We start from the raw sequence: 19,943 nt of genomic DNA, 5'->3' as shown, positions 1-19,943 counted from the left end.
AAAGCTTTAGGTAACAGTTAACTGTCTGTAGTCTACTGCCATGAAGAAAGAGCTATAATCTTTCAAATAAAGAGAAAAAACCCCTACTCTTGAAAAGTTTGAGTGTAATACACACTTAGATGTGGAAATTTAGAAATAATCTCTAAATGGCTTGAAGTCTAAGAGAAACTCTAGGATTTCCATTTAAATAAACACTATAGGACAAGCATTTAGACTGGCAGTTTAGATGCCTGCCCCTATACTAGAGTACCTAGACTTGATGCCTGGCTGTAGCTTCTGACTCCAGCTTCCTGCTAATGCAGCCCGTGGGAGGCAGCAGTGATAGCTGCATCCCTGTGGGAGGTAAGGCTAGAGTTCCTATTTCCTGAAATCTACCAATAGAGTTTTAGCCTGGCCCTGGCTATTCAGTGCATTTGTAAGGCCAATCAGTAAGTAGATGGGAGTGCTTTCTCTGTTTCTCTTTTTCTGTTTCTTTCTTTGCCATATAAATAAAGTTCCATGACATGTAAACTTGGGACACAGGTCCACATAAAGACTTCAACCAACGTAGGGTAAGATTCTGTCAACCTGGCCCTATTTCACAGGTCAGCAAAAATGGATTTGTAATTGTAGGTTTACTGACTCCCGGGGCAGAAAGTAATTTAGTCCAAACCACCTGCCTTAAGGGAAGGTTTCAGCAGGGTCATTTCTAGAAAAACAGATTCCTATCATTAACACCTTTCAGGGATGATTCCAAAAAACTTCCTTTACTCCAATAACTTCCTTTGTCATCTTTACAATGTTGGATATGATTGACTATCTCTTTGATCATACATATATACATATTGTTTCAAAATATAACAACATATAATATGTCTTGCTTAGCTCAGAGAAAAGTGGAACCCTACCTCCCTCTGTATCTGTACATCTCTGAAGGATAATGACATGTGGTAAAGGAGGAATGTTACTCAGCATAAAACTCTGAGTAATAGCCTCACACTCAGAAACAGGGATTGGGTCTTTATTTGCACACAACTCCTACACAAGGTATGTAAAGTATGTAGTATTAGGCTACATTGAAAGAAATGCTGAATTAACCTGAGATAAAATCTTGAACAATACAGATCACAGATTTCCCCATCTTCCTGCCTTTACCTTTTACTTAGGATAAGATGCTGGAAATAATAAGCTTGTTTATTTTGAGTTAACAAAAGGCAAGGGAACCCTTTTAGAATCTTTGCTGTATAGGTCTGGAATTTAAATTCTACTGTGGTGGGGGAATAAACAGTCTATGAGTCACAGTTTCTAGGGCTTAACTTGAAATTAAGTTGGCACATTGGAGTACTAATTTGTTAAATGGTACCCAAGTGGCCTTAAAGGGCTTCGTAAAATGGTTAACACAACTTTCTCAAGTGGTTCAACTTAGTTCTAGGAAACAGTTAAAGAACAGAAGATGCTGACTCAATGGAAATGAAAGTCCTTGGAGCTACTTAGAAGAAAGTCACTATGTAAATTAAAGAGCTTAATTTGCTTATCATTTTCGTTTTTGGGACAAGTACAGAGGTTGACTTTCTCTGCATTTAAAGCTTTTCACTACTGAGAAAGTATTTTACACGATGCCTACAAGATGGTCTCCTAGGCAATGGATTAGTGAAAAGGCTGCACCTGATTATAGAAATGGGTTCATTTGTGTTCATGTTCCAGGAGCCTATGCCCACTTTCTGCAAATGTCACCTTAGCGTCGCTCCAATCCTCAGTTTGAGTTTCCTAAAAGGATGAGGACCTTATAAGATACTTTTCATTTGGTCTTTTAAGACTGGAAAATGTGCAGCTGTGGCCCACATAGGGTTTCTAGATAATGTCATAGCTCAAACTACCAAAGTTATCAGTGAAGAACAAATTGAGAATACTAATAGGTGCAGGAAGGTAGCAAAACCAGCCCAATGGTTGTGAGAGTGAGTGTGCTTGTGACATACGAGAACTGACAGCTGCTTCTCTTCGGAAACAATGGGTGTCAGCAGCCAAGGAGGCTGGCCTAGTCATTTTTGACAGGAATGGCATGACAGACTCAACACTTCAGATGCTGGGGCACATGTTTTAGGTCAAGGGTCCTTGTCTTCCAGGAACATCCTCACTTCACCCACCATCAAGATTAGAAGCTTCAAGTTGCTGCTGCCTCAATTCCTCATTACCAAGGCTCTGGGCTGTCTGTGTCAGTACTTGTCATTTCCCTGCATGTGGCAATGATAAATGACCTGTATCGAAGGCCTGTCCCTCCTTGCACACTTTTGTCTGCTCAAATGTTCCCTTTTCCCACCAATCGCTCTTCTCTGTTACTATCAGCATGCACAGGTGCTCCAAGAGCTTCCACCTTACATAAAGTCTTTTTGTAACTTCCTACCCTTCCTTGTCCATGGTACAGTCAACGTCAATCTCCTTGAAACCTCCAACCCACAACCAAGTACACTTTAAAACAAAAAGAAAAAATAATGTTAATTGCAATCAATGTTAATTACAATCTAGATCTCAAATTTCACTGCATTGTTCCCTCTTCATGTTTTCCTTTTAATTTATATTTCTAATCTTTTTCTCCTAGTACAGCAAATGGAGACCAACCAGTGTGACTTGTCACCCAGGTTCTCAATTCTGCAGAGAACAAGGTGGTTCAATAAAGTAATGCTTTCTTTGGCTTCAGCCTGATTCTTGGGCCTGTTCTCCATCTTTGTCTGCCTTTCCCTCTCTCCTCCAGTCCCTTACTGTACTATTAGCTGTCCTTTTGCATCCTCCTATATTTTACCAGGTCTAGCATAGAAAATATCACTAAGTCTTCCTCCTCCTAAAAAGAAAAAAAAAAAACATAAACTGAATCTCAAAAGCACTCACTCAGTTCTGTGCTATCTCAGGTCCATGCTATTTCCCCTGGTTACAACCTATCCTCTTCAAACCACAGCGTTCATGAAGAACAAATTGTAGCTGCTCTCTACTGGCCTCCAGATTATGTGGCTAAGAGCCTTTCCAACACTTTCATAGAGAATTTCACAGCACCCAAGACACAGTGTCCTGGGGAGCAAATTCATAACCACATCCACCCCTGTACCAAATCTGTCCTGCTCTTGACTGTCTCTGTTTTTAGAGAGGACAATATCCTCTACCTTTCCAAGCAAAACAAAGACACTGGCCTCTACCCTATGTTTTCCCGCCCTCCCACCCCCACTTTCCCCTCCCCACCCAGGTGAAATCTCTGGATCCTGTCCATTTGTCCCTTACCTCTATCTCCAAGTTGGCCCCTCTATTCTCTGTTGCAGCCACTGTCTTATCTCTAGGGTGTGTTCCCCCACCTGCGCAATGCTCATCAGAGCTATCATTCTAGGACACAAGTTTGGTCACATTCATATCATGGATCTCAAGTTCCTCTGCAAACCACTGCCTGGTGTGCAAGTCAGGCATATTTACGTGGCCCAAGCAGTCCCAGCGTCTCTGTCGTAGCCCCTGTATCACTTCTTCCACTATCCTGCAGCCATGGTGCCTGACTTGCAGCTGTTCCTTCCACTTGGTGCCACCCTCATTCCCAACCCTCGCCTAGCTCCCTCAGCTTTTGCCACTTCTGCAGCTCTTCTTAGCTTCCCCATTCCCTCCTCCCCACCCTGGTGGCCCCCTCCCTCTTTCTTTGGACACCCCTAATACCAATTCAGTCTTTCTGTAATGGATCTTGTCTTCTGTGAGGATACTGCACACTTGTCCATCTCTCCCACCAGACTTGGTTTTTCCTGCCTGTGATCCTAGCATTGGATCCTCCATTGCCAAACAAAAGGTCTGATATAAAGCAGAATTTCATGCCTCCTAGGTTGAGAACAACAACACTTCTGATGACTTGCAGTGGCAAGTCTACCTTTCAAGATACACAGCCTCAAGTCCTCCTTTAATTGTTTCAATTTTTATGCTTTGTTTTCCAGAATCCTCAGTCCTCTCCATAGCTTTAATACTTTGAGTTAATTATTCAACATGCTAGTGTTGGTTCTGAGGTCCCAGGGTCATGGGACCACAGTCTGAGGTCTAATAACTACAGCATCTGTCAGGCTCCCAACTTGGGTTCCCTAAGCTGGATCTATGGTTGTATTACTGTATAGCAACTGTAGGTGATTATAAGGGGACCATAGGGCCACAGGTCTGGTCTAAATATACTCTAGGATTTCAAATGTTGACTGTGATCCACTGTTGTGAGTGACAGGACAAGCAAGGATATGAGCCTTCCTAATCTCAGTGAGGACTGGGCTTTTGGCACCATGATGAAGATGCTACTTGGGACAGCCATATCTCACAATGAAATCCCTTCCCCTTGAAAGGCAGCAAGTGATAACTGAAGTACCCAGGTCCTAATCATTCACATAGGAGACTCCAGTTTAGTCTTTGTGCACCTGGATTTGGCCTAGCCCTGCCCAAGCTGTTTTGGGATTGTGGGAGAGAATCAGCAAATGGAAGAACATTCTTTCTCTGTGTGTGTCTTTATGCCTTTTCAAATTAATTAATTTATTAACTAAAAGTAGCTCTTATTAAAAAGTCAGCTGAAAACCTCCCTGAGAATCAATGGCTGCCAATGGCCTGGGAATTTAAATGAGACTGCACTGGCAGCTCCACAGGGCTCCCCTTGGCCAGCTTTGCTCAGAGCTATCTCCTGGCTCCAGTCATTTCACAGGTCAAGGGATGCAGTGTGTTGCACGCTTCCAGTTACCTCTTTAATATGGAGAAAGTCCTTGGCATCAAAAGAAATGGCAGTGCTTGGAACAGGCACATCCTCGTCCAGGGCGCCGCAATAGCTCACATTCGTCTTCACAGCAAATGCCACAGGCTTGGACTGGGGTCAGGGCCATGGCACAAGGACAAGAGAGGGAGGAAGAGAGAGGAGCATTTTTCAGACAAAGAAGGAAATAGAGGGGACTGACAGCAGCAAGCACCAAGGACAATTACTTTCAAAGAGTGAGTGCTAGTGGGTTGCATATTCCCAAACAGTATTAACAGACTGGTAGAGAGGACTCTGAAAATGATTCAGTCCCACTGGCATGGCCATTTTTGTCTGTATTGTAGCACTTTCCAGCATTCCAAATACAGATCTGCATCTCAAAGTGTGGGAAAAACAAGTGAGATGGCAACGAGACAGTTGGCACTTTGCTATCTAGTCAGAAGTGTCATTTCACAGGGAATCCTGCTTTGGGATACAGGAAATACATACTCAGGTTTGGAGAATGGTAAAAGGCAGGTGGTATGGTAACTATTTCTGAATTAACTTTAGATCCAAAAGTCCTCGGGATCCCACATAGTGGCATACATGGTCCCTCCAGGGAAACCACGCACAGTTAGGGCTCAGCCAGATGGGGCAGGAGCTCTACACACATCATTGCCTCCCTAGCTCACAAAAGGTTTATTCTGAAACTCTTTTCATACAAAATGATCTGCAACTGGTGCCCGCGCAGACCAAGGAGCCAGCATGGACAGACAGCTGAGCAGCCCCCATGGCCATAGGACAGATTTGGAAGAAAATGTTAAAACAAAAAGCAGCTACATGTGAGAAGATCCAGATTTCTGCAACTCTGGGTTGTGCTGTTTCTGGCTCATGTTTTTGTGCTGGGAGCTGGGGCAGGGAGCAACAGGGGAGAAAATACTGAGTCAGAATCTCATGAATGCCGTTCTTGGGCATTGCCAAAAATGAGCCTTCTGCCAACAAGACAGAGATGCAACAGGTATCCACGCTAAGACAGATAGGATAATGGTGGCAGGTAGGCAAGCTATCTCCCATGTTACAAAGATTTCATTATTAAAATAGAAAGGAGGAGGAAGTCATTTTATTTGGGCTTTGATTTTCCCTCCAAAAGAAAGGCTGCACCAGTTTGCCTAAGGAGGCTGCCTTGGAGGGCAAGGACATGAAGCTGGCCATGACCCCTGTCTAATATGCTGTTGTTCATAAAAATGTCATTTGACAAAAATCTGTCTATACCAAAAAAGAATTTTTTTAATACTGGGAAGACAGAATGAAAGAACTCCAGGGAATCTTCCGGTTCTGTCATTCATCTACTCCTGTGGGCAGGTGAAGACGTTCCCTTGGGGGCCTCTCCTTGTGCAGCTTTCTAAAGGTCTCCTTGGGCAATGACTTTGTTACTCATCTTTGCTGCACTTGTCAAAATGGTTCACACTGTTGAACTTCATCCTGAGCTTGAAATAGGGGAGTGAAACCAAGAGACAAGAGTGAAGAAAGCAACAAGCAGAGACACAGAGCAAGAGCACAGCTCCAGCCCGTGGTAAAAGTGATGAAATGGGCAAGGAGAGTCAAGAGCAGGTGTACCCAGCTGGTGCCCAGGGAGGCTCAGTGCCAGCACTGGGCATGACAAGGCTGACACTGACCACACAGGTAAGTCGGGAGATGCCCAAATGATACACCTTCAAATGAAACACGAAAGGTGAAAGTTGTTGGGAAGCAAGCCCCTGAGGGTTTTGGTGACTTCTCTAAGGGTGAATTAGGATGACTGTGTTTGGGGGAGTGACACACACATCATTTCTGACGGAGCAGGGGGTGGGATGGGGAAGGACAGTCACCTTTGCTCTCTCAAGCTGGATAGCTGCTTGCTGCTCTCTCTCCTGCCGAATCGCTTCCCGGTCCTCTTCCAAAGAGACATCGGAGTCAGACGGCCTGCTAGTGTAGGAATCCGCTGAACCCTGGGAAGGGAGACAGGACGCTTGTGGTGAGCTGACGTGCAGCAACTCAAATTGGCACATCCATAACAGTATCCTGGGGTGAGTTCCTTCCATTTGCATAGGAATCGACACACACATACACACACACACACTCTGTGCTTACTGCAGATGTAAATTTAGATGGCAGAATCTAGTTAACCATCTGAATTACTCAGAAGGTAGTAAGGTTGTAAAGGAAAATATTATGACTAGATTAAGTGCTAGGAAGTAGAGTGCTATAAAAATTATGTGATGCTCAGCCCAGATTCTTTTTGTTTTAATGCTATCTCTACATTAAGCCTATATTCATTTGTGGAAAGGAAATTTTCTTCCATTCTCTTTGTACACTTGTAAGTACAGCTAAAAGACTAAATCTACAAGATTCAGTCCATCGCAAGAGCTGGATTTGACACATTGGGTTCCAGTTTGTTAGCTTGCCTGAGATTTCAACTCACAGAGCAGCATTCCACCTGGATACAACGATTTTCCAATTTTAATGTCAATACCCTTTCACACTTGTATTATTAAATCTCTAATCACTAGTCTTTAGTGGCCCATACATGTTTCATATGGGCACTGAGCAGAGAAACAATGTCAAGAATACAAACACTACTGTCCTCCATTGAAGTCCACACATAGGCTACTTGAGCAACACTGGAATCCAGCTGGATGAGAGGTGGCCAGGGTCACATGGTGCTCAACCACAAGGAGATAAGAAAACAACAGCAGCTAGTTAAAAAGGTAATCTCCATCAACCTGCAGGTTTACCTCCTGACTGCTAAAGGAATATCATCTTGAAAATTTCCTTAAGCTAGCACTAGAAGTCGACATTTGCAGAGATGATAACATGTACACAGCAGAGATATACTTTGCATGTTTCAGTAACCAGGTCAATTAAAAAAAAGACACATTCATACAGCTAAGAATTTGTTATCCATAGCAAAAGAGAACTTAGAGAAATGCGCTGCATGTTGAGACTGCCAATTTGAGAGTTTTTCCACACTTAGAGATGTCTATTTATGAATTCTCTGCCTGTAAGGTCAACTGCATCCCTCAGTAGAGAGTATCACCTAGCTAGGCTAGTATTTTCCAAAAAATCCCAGCATGGATTTTCCTGGCAGCCTAGAAAAGTAATTTCCCGTTAGAAGTTTTTGTCATAATATCTATTGGGCTCCGTGTTTTCAATTCTGCCACTGTAACACAGAAAACCATGCAAGCTACTGGATGACTCTGGAAGAGATCCCTTATCTGGGATGAGGGACACTCGCTAACTTTGTAGGGTTAACTGGAATAGGTTAGCATGAGCAGCTAAAGCCTGTTGGCTGACTGCTATCGCACAGGCACAGTGCTAGACGCCTTGCACACCTCATCTCACGGCATCTTTGCGGAGGGGAAACAGACTCACATTTGGTTTGAGCTAGCATGTTCAAACCCTACACTGTAGCACACTTGATATTAAAATACTCCAGGACCTGGCATCAAATGGGCACATAATACACCATCTTTCTTATCCTAATTCCAAGTGCTGACATTTCTACTTTGATTATAAAAATGAACAGCAAAAATAAAAATAAACAAATTGGGATTCTGATCATTCTCAACTCACTCCTATTTGCACAATACTTTATCTTGATGTACAGTCACATTTCCTACCATAATACCTGCACAGAAGGCACAGTAGAAATCTGATCATTGCAAAGGGTTCAAATCCTTACACTTTACATAGTGCTTTTGAAAAGGCTTTTTACAAAAAAATAAATAAAATAATAAAAAAAAAAGAAAAAAAGGCTCTTTACAAAGTGCATTTGCAAATTTGTAAGTGCACTGTTCATTAAATGTCACTGCAAATTTACTAGAGCAAGAAAATTTGGGCCTACAAAACAATAAATATAGGGTAACTCTTTTCTTTTTTTAAAAAAAGATTTATTTTATTTTTATTGGAAAGGCAGATATACAGAGAGGAGGAGAGACAGAGAGGAAGAACTTGCATCCTCTTCTGGGCCTCCAAAGTGGGTGCAGGGTCCCAAAGGCTTTGGGCCGTCCTTGGCTGCTTTCCCGGGCCACAGGCAGGGAGCTGGATGGGAAGCGGGGCTGCCGGGAGTAGAACCGGCGCCCATATGGGATCCCAGGCGTACAAGGGGGCGTACAAGGCAAAGACCTTAACCACTGCACCATCACGCCGGGCCCATGTGTAACTCTTTACATAGAGATCTCTATTGCCTAAAAAGAGAGGCACACTGGGGGGTCCAGTGCAGTTGCCTATTGGCAAAAGTCCTCATTTTGCATGCTTGGGATCCTGTATGGGCACTGGTTTGTATCTTGGTGGCTCCACTTTCCATCCAGTTGCCTGCTTGTAGCCTTGGAAAAGCAGTTGAGGGTGACCCAAAGTCTTGGGACCCTGCACCTGCATGGGAGACGTGGAAGAGGCTCCGGGCTCCTGGCTTCGGATCAAAGCAGCTCCAGCTGTTGTGGCCACTTGTGGAATGAATCAACGGACGGAAGACCTTCCTCCCTGTCTCTCCTCCTCTCTGTATATCTGACTTTACAATAAACAAATAAACTTAATCTAAGGAAAAAAAAAAAAAAGAGGCACATTGGGCCCAGCATGATAACCTAGTGGCTGAAGTCCTCGCCTTTCATGTGCCGGGATTACACATGCGAGTCAGTTTATGTCCTGGCAGCCCTGCCTCCCATCCAGCTCCCCACCTGTACCTAAAAAAGCAGTAGAGGATGGACTAAAGCCTTAGGACCCTGTACCCGGGTGGGAGACCTGGAAGAAACTCCTGGCTCCTGGCTTTGGGTTGGCTTAGCTCTGGCTATTGCAGCCACTTGGGAATGAATCTGTGGATGGAAGATCTTCCTTTCTGTCTTTCCTCACTGTATATCTGACTTTCCAATAAAAAAAGAAAGGCACATTGATACACTTTAATATGGTTCTCTTGGAATACACTTTTTGTCTGAAGGTAGGGCTACTGGCCTAACATTTGGAGTAAGAGCGAAAGAAAACAGTATTTCCAAAGTATCACTGAAAGCAGTAGGGAGTGAATCCTTGGCACAGCAATGCTGGAAGTGTGACTGTGTGCAGTGGACAATGTTAAGGTGTTGGGCTGGCTGCCTGGAGGGCATCTGGACCACAAGGTGAGTATGATTCAGAAGTTCTGCAAGTGGCCTGCACCTTGTTTTGAAGCCACATGCTTGAGAAGACCAATGACTGACAGTTCACAGGAAGGCAGGCTGTTCCTGGGAGCCATGAGTCATCCAGCTGGAAACTCAATCTATCCTGACCACCAGGAGATGGCCAATTTCCTAAATTACCTAAATGATTTTCCAAGCCTTAGCATTTCAATCCTCTCTGAGCATACAGGAGTGACTCAAGGGCTCCCATGAATGAACTTTATTTTGAAATGACAGTAAGATTGCAAAAATCCCAAAATTACTTACTATGCTCCTCTGCTGCCAGGTATTTAGAAGCAGAGGTTTTGGGGTAGTTCCCTGTTTCTGAGAATTCTAGTGAAGGGGAAAACAAGGTACAGAGGCACCCGTTTCACAGTCAGCACTACACTCATGTCACCATACCCTTTGCTTTGCGCTTTACTCCTCTGGTGTAACCTACACTTCTTGGACTTGGAAAATCACTGTGGTTACCTCTCCACATCCTAGGGACAACAGAGATCTGAGATCAAGAGTCCAAATTTGGCTCATGGCTATGTTCTGCCAACTTGATGCTGAATGACTGGGTATCTTCTTTTTATTTATCTTTACTTTGTTCTGTTTTATATTAAATGATCAAGAGAAAGTTCAGGCATGTTCCAAGAAAACAAGAAGTAAAGAAGAGGCCCTAGACCATCTGTAAAGACACAGAAGGAAGAACAGGCAGTCACATAGAGGCCAAGAGGGGACTGCAGGGACACAACTGAAGGGGAATTGGGAAAGGGTATACAGCAGGCTGGGTAAGGCAGGTGGGTAAGAGGGGTTTACCAGCAGAGAGCCAGTGAAATATCTAAAGATCAAGGAGAGAAATGGCTAGAAGGAGGTAATAGTGTGTGTCAACAGAACAAACTGAGGATATAAGGGTTTCAGCCCTGGCCAAAGCCAGGGATTGCTGCCCCATTAGCCTGTGTCTTACTAGAACTCCATTTCAGAAGTAGGTCAAGAGCAAGACGATCCAGTTTATCCAGTCATTTAAAACTGGACTGCTCCCCACACTCAGGTATCATGGCAATGCCTCATCACCTCACCTCAGAAGGTTTTTTTTTTTGTAGTATACTCTATTTATTCATTTCCTTATTTATTTATTCATCTGCAAGGCAGAATGACAGAGAGAGAGAATAAGAGACACAAAAAGAGAAATCTTCCATCCGGTACACATTCTGAATGCCTGAAATAGCTAGGGCTGAGTCAGGAGAAAGAAACTCCATCTGCCTCCCATGTAGGTGGCAGGGGTTCTTTCATTCATGTTGCCCCTGTAGGTGGCAGGGGATCGAGCACTGTGCCTTCTTTTGCTGTCCCTTAGTTGCAGTATCATGAGCTGGATCACAAAGATGACAGTTGATCCCAGGTATTCCCATATGGGATGCAGGTGTTTGTTAGTGGCAGCTCAACCTGCTGCACAATGCCACTTTCCCCCCAAACTTCTTAAGCAATCACCATTGTAAGCTACAATGAATTAACTAAGCCAATTACAGACTTGGACTCGCCAAGGAGCATATGCAAAGTACTTTAGAAAGTTTCCAGAAGATGGAATGAAGGTACGTGTTTATTTTGGTGCAAATAACATTTGAAATCCATGCAGAGGTTTTTTACAATATACATTTTTCCATGCATGGAGGAAAAAAAATCTGTACCAAAATCAACATACTTTCAATTCCATTTTTCTTTTCCAATGTATTTATTTTTCAATTTTAAAAATTTTTAATTGCTAAAAATTTCAATATATGATATAGCTCAATTCCATCTTATAATGAATTTTTTACCATTCCTTCATATAAAGTAATTTCAGACACCATCAAAGGAAGACTGGTAGGGAAGCTCAAAAGGAAGAAACGTGTCTCATTCTATCAGTGATAAGATCTAGATCTAGTTAAGGTAAGATCTAGTTTTTTCTTTGAGTTCAGTACAGAAAAGGCATCCAAGATTTACCTCTTAAGTGAATCATAAAGGCACAACACTAAATCTGATAAAACACCAGAAAGTTGGTTTATGGTTGTTTCCTGGGAGAAGTAAAGTTCTTGCAAGCCAAACAAGAGGGAGAACTTATTCACAGAATGGATGTGTGATGCTGAGGGCAGGGTCCACAGCCACAGGATGGGGAGACAGACAATTTGAAACTGTCACCAGTTTTCTATTGCCTATTATTTTAACCTTCTGAGTCCCAAATTTCCTTCCTTAAAACCTAAGGATATTACAATACCCCTGGTAGTGTTTTCTAGTGTTCAATTTGCAATGCAATATGATTTCTTCCACCATTGTGGAGAAATTCAGGAAATATCTGCAATTAATCTTTGAATCACTAATTAAAGGCTTGACAGCTTTTCAGCAACAAATGTTTGACTCTCCTGCAGCTTTAGGACACATATACCCTTCTTTCTTTTAAACAGCTTCATCAACACACAAACCATAAAATTCACACATATATTCAGTGTACATTTCAATGATCTTCAATAAACTCACAGAGGTAGCTTAGTAACATCACCTTACACAGGCTCCTTATCTTGTCATCTTAAAATGGAAATCACTTTTCATTTCTTCCCCACCAACTCCCAAAAACTGATTTATTTTAAAGACAAAGTTTTACACACACACACAGAGATTGAGAGAGAAAGAGAGAGAGCGCGCGCAAACAGGTAGAAGAGACACAGAAGGTCATTCACTTGCTGATTCACACCCCCAAACACCTCAATGGCCAAGGCTGGGGTAGACTGAAGCCAAAAGACAGAGATTCTTCAAGTCTATCACTTGAGTGCAGGGGCCCAAGTACATGGGCCACCCTCTGCTACATATTAACAGCTGGATAGAAAATGAAGCGGCCAGGACTCAAGATGGTGCCCATATGAGACACCATCATCACATGCAGTGGCTTTATCTGCTATGCCACAACACTATTCCAAAATTTTTACTTCCTATGAGAATTTGAGTATTTCAATACATCATTAAATTATGGTCAAGGCACTTTTTCCCGAGTCTGCAAATTCAAACTCATTGTTGAAACCAATTCTTAGGTGGCTTCCTAGTCCAGCTAGCTGATCTATCAATTCACTGAGTACTAAAGCATCTTTAGGAACAAAAGTGGCCACTGCCACAGACAATTGCTAAACTTTCCTGAGATCTTTTCTTCTTCTGCATCAAGGGAACTAAACCCTTCTTTCAGATTATTCTATGGAATGAATAAGAATACCACAGAGTACAAACATAATGTTAGTACATGCTAAACCTGCATGTCCAACAGGACTTTCTGCAGTGATGCAATTCCTCCAGATGGACACTGTTCAATAATGTAACCGTGATAGCGCAGCGCAGTGGCTCTGTTGGCTAATCCCCTACTTGCAAGCATCAGCATCCAGCAGGGGAGCTGGATTCATGTCCCAGGTGCTCTATTTCCTACCCAGCTCCCTGTGTATAGTCTGGAAAAGCAACAAAGGATGGCCCAAAGCCCTGGGACCCTGCACTCCTGTGGGAGGTCTAGACAAAGCCCCTGGCTCCGGGCTTCAGAGTGGCTCGGCTCAAGCCATTGTGGGGAGTGAATCAGAACTTTCTCTGTCTCTCCTCCTCTCTGTAAATTTGCCTTTCCAATAAAAAATTTAAAATATGAATCTTTTAAAAAATATGAAACTTAAAGAAATATTATTTTTAAAAAATAACACAGCCATAAGACAATTATTGAGTACTTAATATGTGTATACAAAGACCAAGATGCTAACTTTCCAATTTAAGTTTTTCAATCTTAGACATATGCTTTTTAATTGTTATTATTATTTTCCATGATACAGTTTTGTAGATATAGGGATTCCCCTCTTCATCTTCCCCCTTTTCTCTCTCATTCTCCTCCTGACACACCATTTACCCCCATATTATTACAATAGCACAGCCCTTCAGCAACAATCACAAGGCTAACATTCTGCTAGCTAAGTGTTTCATGGCATTATAGGAATAGACAATGGTAGAGAATCTAGTAACCCATTGTCAAGGTGTATTTAACAGTTTCGTTGGGAGTCCTTTCATTTGGGAGTAGAGATGCATACTGCAATGTATATTCATTTTCCAACACGTTAGTCTCCATTATATGGTTCATGTATGAGACTATATGCATATACATGCTTACCCATAGATATATTTACTTTGTATTTTGCATGAATGTTGCCTTTATCAGAGAAAATATAAGTATTTATCCTTTTGGGATTGGCTTATTTCACGGAGCATTATGGTCTCCACTTGGAACCATTTTGTTGCAAATGGAATAGGAGTGGATAATAAAATATGGCACATCAGCTCCATTTAATACTACTCAGTACCACTGAGTACTACAATTCAGTACTTTTAATTTAAATATGCATCTGTATCTAGAAGTTCCAAATTGAACTCTACATTAGGATACACTCAAATGTTAAGTTTTCCTTCTAGATCCAAGAAGTAAATGTTAGCTTTGGTATCAATTTTGCATTCTCATAGCTGCATTAGCTGGTTTACATGCTAGTAGAATGTTCCCAATGGAGTTGAGCCCACTTTTCTTCACTCAGCTTGCAGTGACTAAAAAGTCCACTTTTCCACCGTGCAGAATGAGCACAGCTCCTCTTAGATGCTCCCAGACATTCTAGGATAGATGAGTGAATGGCACACTTACAAGGCTGTCCTCAGGCATAAAGTTCCCTTAGGCAAGCTTTGCCCTTACTGACATTGCAGAGGCCCACTTTTCTTCTTCATCTCTTTTACCAAGTATGCTCAGCAAAGGCTGCTCTAGATGATGTCTCCATGCACACATGTTTGTACTGTGCCTGGCCTGGCAGGACCTCAGGTTTCCAATTTGTTGAAGGAAAGATATATTCTCTCCCAACAGAATCTATAATTTTTTTTTTTGTTCTATGATGCCAAGTTTTTTTAGGTGGTTGGTCCATTGGCCAATGCCATCTCTAATGGTTGCAATGTCAATTGTTGGCAACTCTAACCTCACAGCAAGAGATTTTTGTCAAAACTGTGGTTTAATCCAGAGAACTGGATAATGGGTACCTTCCCAGCATTTGTCAGAATGAGAAAATCTTGAAGTTATATGTCAAAGACGACAACTTAGTTTTTCTCTAAGAAAACTCTGATGGCTTCTTACAAATAGATCATCTTCAAAAATGTTGATAAAAGGAATAATGGCTGCTTAATAACTCCAGCTGTCCACTCCTATTGTACAGAAGATCTTAAATTCATACTCAGCCTTTAAACTGCCTGAGCTGCTTCTTCAGGCTTCAAAGAGCAGTCAAAGTGAAGTTCAGAAGCATGTCCAGAAAAGGTCAAAAAAGGAAGGGAAACCATAAAGGGCTTAGGTATTCCTTTAACTTTTTTATTAATTACATTGCATTATATGATACAGTTTTATAGGTACTGGGATTCCCCCCACCCCTCCCCTAACCTTCCCCCTATGGTGGATTCCTCCACCTTATTGCATTACCACAGCTCAAGTTCAGTTGAGATTCTTTCAGTGCAAGCATATACCAAACATAGAGTCCAGCATCTTCCTGTCAAGATAAGTTCAATGGCTTCTTGGGGAAACCATCTCTGGTCTAAAAGTAGAGCCGGCAGAGTATCATCCCGATCAATTAAAAGCCCCCAAAAAACATCAGTAACAATTTATAACATTATGGAATTAACTGACATAGTATTGAGTAACCAATATGTTAAAAAAAATGCAAGTTCCACGTGAGTCACCAGCTTAGAGATGTTAGCATCACACCAACCGTATGGAGGAGGCTGTGGTTACTCCATCCAGAGATGGAGTACCTGAGGAAGCTTCACCCCAGGAGAGACCAATATAGGCGGAGCAATTGTGTGGGCAGAACCTTTTTGACTATACTTGCCCCAAATTGTGAAGCATAAATTTCATTAAAATATCAAACATTTTTAGTTGCCTTCAGTAAAATAAAGCATTCTGCAATAGTTTGCTATTGATTATATGGTAAAAATATTTCCAATTTAGGTCTTGTTAAAGAAATGCCCATGTGAAATCATACTAAGTACCCTGCAAATCTCTCCAGAAGATTTGTTTACCATTTCTGAGTTCACATGGTCTATCTGGACTATCAAGATTTTGATCTGTGGGTTTCCTCAATCTTTGACTTTAACAATATGGCTTTGGACCACCATTTTAGTTGTACCTGGTGTTTCCAGAAATCCCTTACAGCTTTTCTTTTTCCTTTATGTAGATGACTTCTCCAATGGTGTTCACACTACTTATTTTTACATTTGTTTTTACAGTTAAATTATAATTATGCATAAACACATATTACAGTTAAAAGCACAGGTTTGTTCTGTATCATCTCACAAATGGAGTACAAATTAAGGGGCCTTATTACAACTACATAATTTATTTAGGAGAAAGTAAAATTCTTTTAGAAAGTGCCAATTGTGTCCTTGTGTACTGACTGGTTTGGCAATTGCCCCAAGTGGCCTGATTTCCAGCAGATATTTCTTTGAGTACACGATCTGAGGATACAGTGAAATGGAGACAACACAAGACTCTTAATGCACCTCACAAGTAACAAGAAACAAAGAAAACCCAGACAGAGATGCAAATGAAAGCCATGCCATCCCTCACCAATAGGCACTATGAGAAAGAAAGTGAGACGTGAACTACAAGATTTGCAAACTAAACCAATGGTAATGGGGGCAGGAGGAGGGCTGACAAATTTTATATTGAATTGGACCCTATGAAATTGCAGACACTGCTATTTTTTGTCCTTTCATATGGGTTAACTTAATACACTGGGGGAAGAATAGAACACAAGGATTGCTTCCTCCTGATGTTCTTTGGAAAAACTGCTTTGATGACCAGTGCGTAATGCTGAACATGTATATATAAACTGCAACATGAATAAACATAAGCATTGAAAAGCATTCAAAATAACCACGACTGTGTTTGCATCCAACAGGAATCGTATCTAATGGTAGTGATGGTGACATTTTCAGCTTACTCTCCACCTGAGAAAGGCAAAATGATCATTCACCAGGCAAAGTTGGCCTCCAGGGACCCAGCTTTACTTACTATTTACAGGCCATAGAATATTATGGCACATTGAGCAGCCACATTAGGAGCCAGATCTGCTTGTTTAGTGACTTAGTGTGAACTTCTGAACAACTGAGGTGATACTGGTGAGTAAGCGGGGCAGCTTCACCTGGCTGATCCCAGCCCTGGCACCTGGAAATATTAGCCCCAGCACAAGGTCTTCACTCAAGGGCGGCTGCTCATGCTGCACTCATCTAGTTACAGTAGAGAGATGGAACATGAAACAACAGGATTTGCCAGGAAATCTGGAACGAGCTGTTGTGAGAAGCTGTGCCACACACAGATGAAGCCACTAATTGTTTCCTGTAAGCGTGAACTGCTATGAATGACCCTTCCAGTAAGGTCACTGATGCAGGCTTGCTTCTCCCATTTTCTCTAGAATGGTTTACAAAGCATACTCCTACACTATAGTCCGTTTCCTTGAAAGTCAGATGAGGCCTGTAACAACACATAAAAGAAGCCTTAGGCAATCAGTGTATATATAAAAAATAAGAAGAAAAAAGTTATCTTCTCCTGTTGGACGCAGGTTAAAAAAAAATAGGGCTTGATTTAGAAGAGAAAAAAATGTAGGAAAAGAACTTGACCCTTGCCTGTGTCATTTCTATAACCTCAGGATCTGCTTAATGGAAAATTAGCCTGGAAAAAGTTTTGTGGAGTGATTTTTGTTTTTACTGGCTTTAAGTCCCTCAATAAGGCAATGGTTATGTGTACAGCTCACAGAATCCAGGGAGGTCATCCAGAACAGAAATGCATTCCCACAGATGATCAAGACAATGGAAGCCAGAGTGAATCAAATACAGTCACTTCAGGATGGGATTATCTCTTTGTCCTTTTGTGGGTCTTAGAGTTTCCAGCACAAAGCCTTGCATATCATCAGTGCTTAAATCTGTTCACTGAATGAAAGAGTGAGTGCAGGTGGGCTTCTCAGTGATTAAAGCACTGCTTGGGACAGCCACATGCTGTATCAGCCAGCTGCGTACAAGCACCTGCTCTGTTCCTAATTCCAGCTTCCTGCTAATGCACGGAAGGCAGTAGGTGATGGCTCAAACCCTTAAGTTGTTTTGATCACCGCAAAAGATCTGAATTGAACTCTGAGCTCCTGTATTCAGCCTGGCCTAGTTCTGGCTATTGTGAACCAGGAGAGAGAGTCAGTGGAATAAAGATTGGTGTTCTCTATTAATAAATTAAAAAAAAAATTAAACTTTTAAACATTGAGTCACTGATATGGTTTCAGGGAAAGGAAACTACATGGAGTTCTCAACACCGTGCTGACTTCACACAAAGAGCATACATAATTTTTGCCTCTAGGCTTTGGAAAGATCATTGCAATAGGAACCTGAGCTCAAGTTGGGAAAGTAATAAGAAAGTTGACTGGAAAAACTGATCATTAGACATTGCTCACAAAAAAATTACAGCATATGGGGTCCGGTGCGATAGTGTAGCAGCTAAAGTTCTCGCCTTGCATGCACCTACATCCCATATGGGTACCAGTTCTAATCCGAAGGGCCCCACTTCCCATCCAACTCCCTGCTTTTGGCTTGGGAAAGCAGTCAAGGGCGGCCCAAAGCCTTGGGACCCTGTACCCACGTGAGAGACCAGGAAGAAGTTCCTGGCTCCTGGCTTTGGATTGGCTCAGCTCCGGCCATGCAGTCATTTGGGAGTGAATCAATGGACGGAAGATCTTCCTCTCTGTCTCTCCTCCTCTCTGTATATCTGACTTTCCAATAACAAATAAATAAATCTTAAAAAAATTTAAGGCATATGAAGGACTACACTACTTTAATAATAATGGGGAAAGCAGTGGGGAGAGAAGACAGAGGGAGGAAGGGGAGGTGGAGGGGTGCAATCCTTATACCTACAAAACTGTATCATGGAAAATAGGGTTTAACAGAAATTAATAAAATTAATAATAAAAAATTAAAGCATAAAACAGATATTATAACATGTTATAAAATTATGGAAACTAGAGCTATTAGTGCTACAGATCAGTGAAATAACTATACACCAATCCCTAAACACGGGAGACCAATATAAGAAACACTACAAATCAATAGGAAAAGAGTGATGATTTAATAAACTCTGTACTTTCCAAATATATAAATAATGAATAAATATCTATAATGAAGAAATAATGATCTATAAAAAAACATTAACAATACCCAGAATTAGGGAGAATGCAGGAAAAACTCCTATTCACATGTGTGCTAAGAAGATAAATGGGCATCACACTTAGAGGCAACTAGACAAAAACAACCAGAAATAAGATACACATAAATTATCTGAAAGCATGTATATCTGCTTCCATTTCCATCGTCTAGCTAGCACGAACCCTGGGGTAGCAGAGATGCTCGACGTCCACAAGTCCCTGCACCCACTTACAAGATCTGCATTGACTCCCCTGCTCCCAGGCATCTGGCCAGTGAACTAACATGAGGGAGGTCTCTCCATCTGTCTCTCAACTTCCCTCTCTGCACCTCTTCCCAATGTCTCAGAAAAAGTTAACAATTAAAAAAAAAAAATCTGGGGGCCCGGCGCAGTGGCGCAAGTGGTTAAAGGTCCTCGCCTTGCACGCCCGGGATCCCATATGGGCGCCGGTTCTAATCCCGGCAGCCCCGCTTCCCTTCCAGCTCCCTGCCTGTGGCCTGGGAAAGCAGCAGAGGACGGCCCAAAGCTTTGGGACCCTGCACCCGCGTGGGAGACCCGGAAGAGGCTCCTGGCTTCGGATCGGCATAGCATCGGCCCGTTGCGCTCACTTGGGGAATGAATCATCGGACGGAAGATCTTCCTCTCTGTCTCTCCTCTCTGTATATCTGCCTTTCCAATGAAAAAATAATAAAAATAAATCTTTAAAAAAAAAATCTGTGACTGAGGGTCTAGCACAGTAGCCTAGTGGCTAAAGTCCTTGCCTTGCACACACTGGGATCCCATACGGGCGCTGGTTCATGCCTCAGTGGCCCCACTTCCCATCCAGTTCCCTGCT

The 19,943-nt window shown here is 42.2% G+C and overlaps 1 protein-coding gene across 4 annotated transcripts in view; it reads right to left on the bottom strand.

The window, feature by feature from the left end:
• Positions 1 to 19,943, bottom strand: part of LOC121168160 (voltage-dependent L-type calcium channel subunit beta-4) — a 262,860-nt gene that overhangs the window by 39,915 nt on the left and 203,002 nt on the right. For all 4 annotated transcript variants that reach the window (XM_040997991.1, XM_040997995.1, XM_040997992.1 and 1 more), the window contains 2 exons: positions 6,565 to 6,684; positions 4,709 to 4,831 (listed from right to left, as the gene is read on the bottom strand). In XM_040997991.1, the coding sequence (XP_040853925.1) occupies positions 4,709 to 4,831; positions 6,565 to 6,684 (243 nt within the window). The remainder of the gene's footprint in view (positions 1 to 4,708; positions 4,832 to 6,564; positions 6,685 to 19,943) is intronic.

The sequence above is a fragment of the Ochotona curzoniae genome, unplaced genomic scaffold (genome assembly GCF_017591425.1).
Source record: "Ochotona curzoniae isolate NIBS_2020 unplaced genomic scaffold, NIBS_Ocur_1.0 patch68, whole genome shotgun sequence".
In the NCBI taxonomy this organism is placed as follows: domain Eukaryota; kingdom Metazoa; phylum Chordata; class Mammalia; order Lagomorpha; family Ochotonidae; genus Ochotona; species Ochotona curzoniae.
The sequence above is the reverse complement of the archived record's forward strand: the minus strand, read 5'-3'. Positions and strand labels throughout refer to the sequence as shown.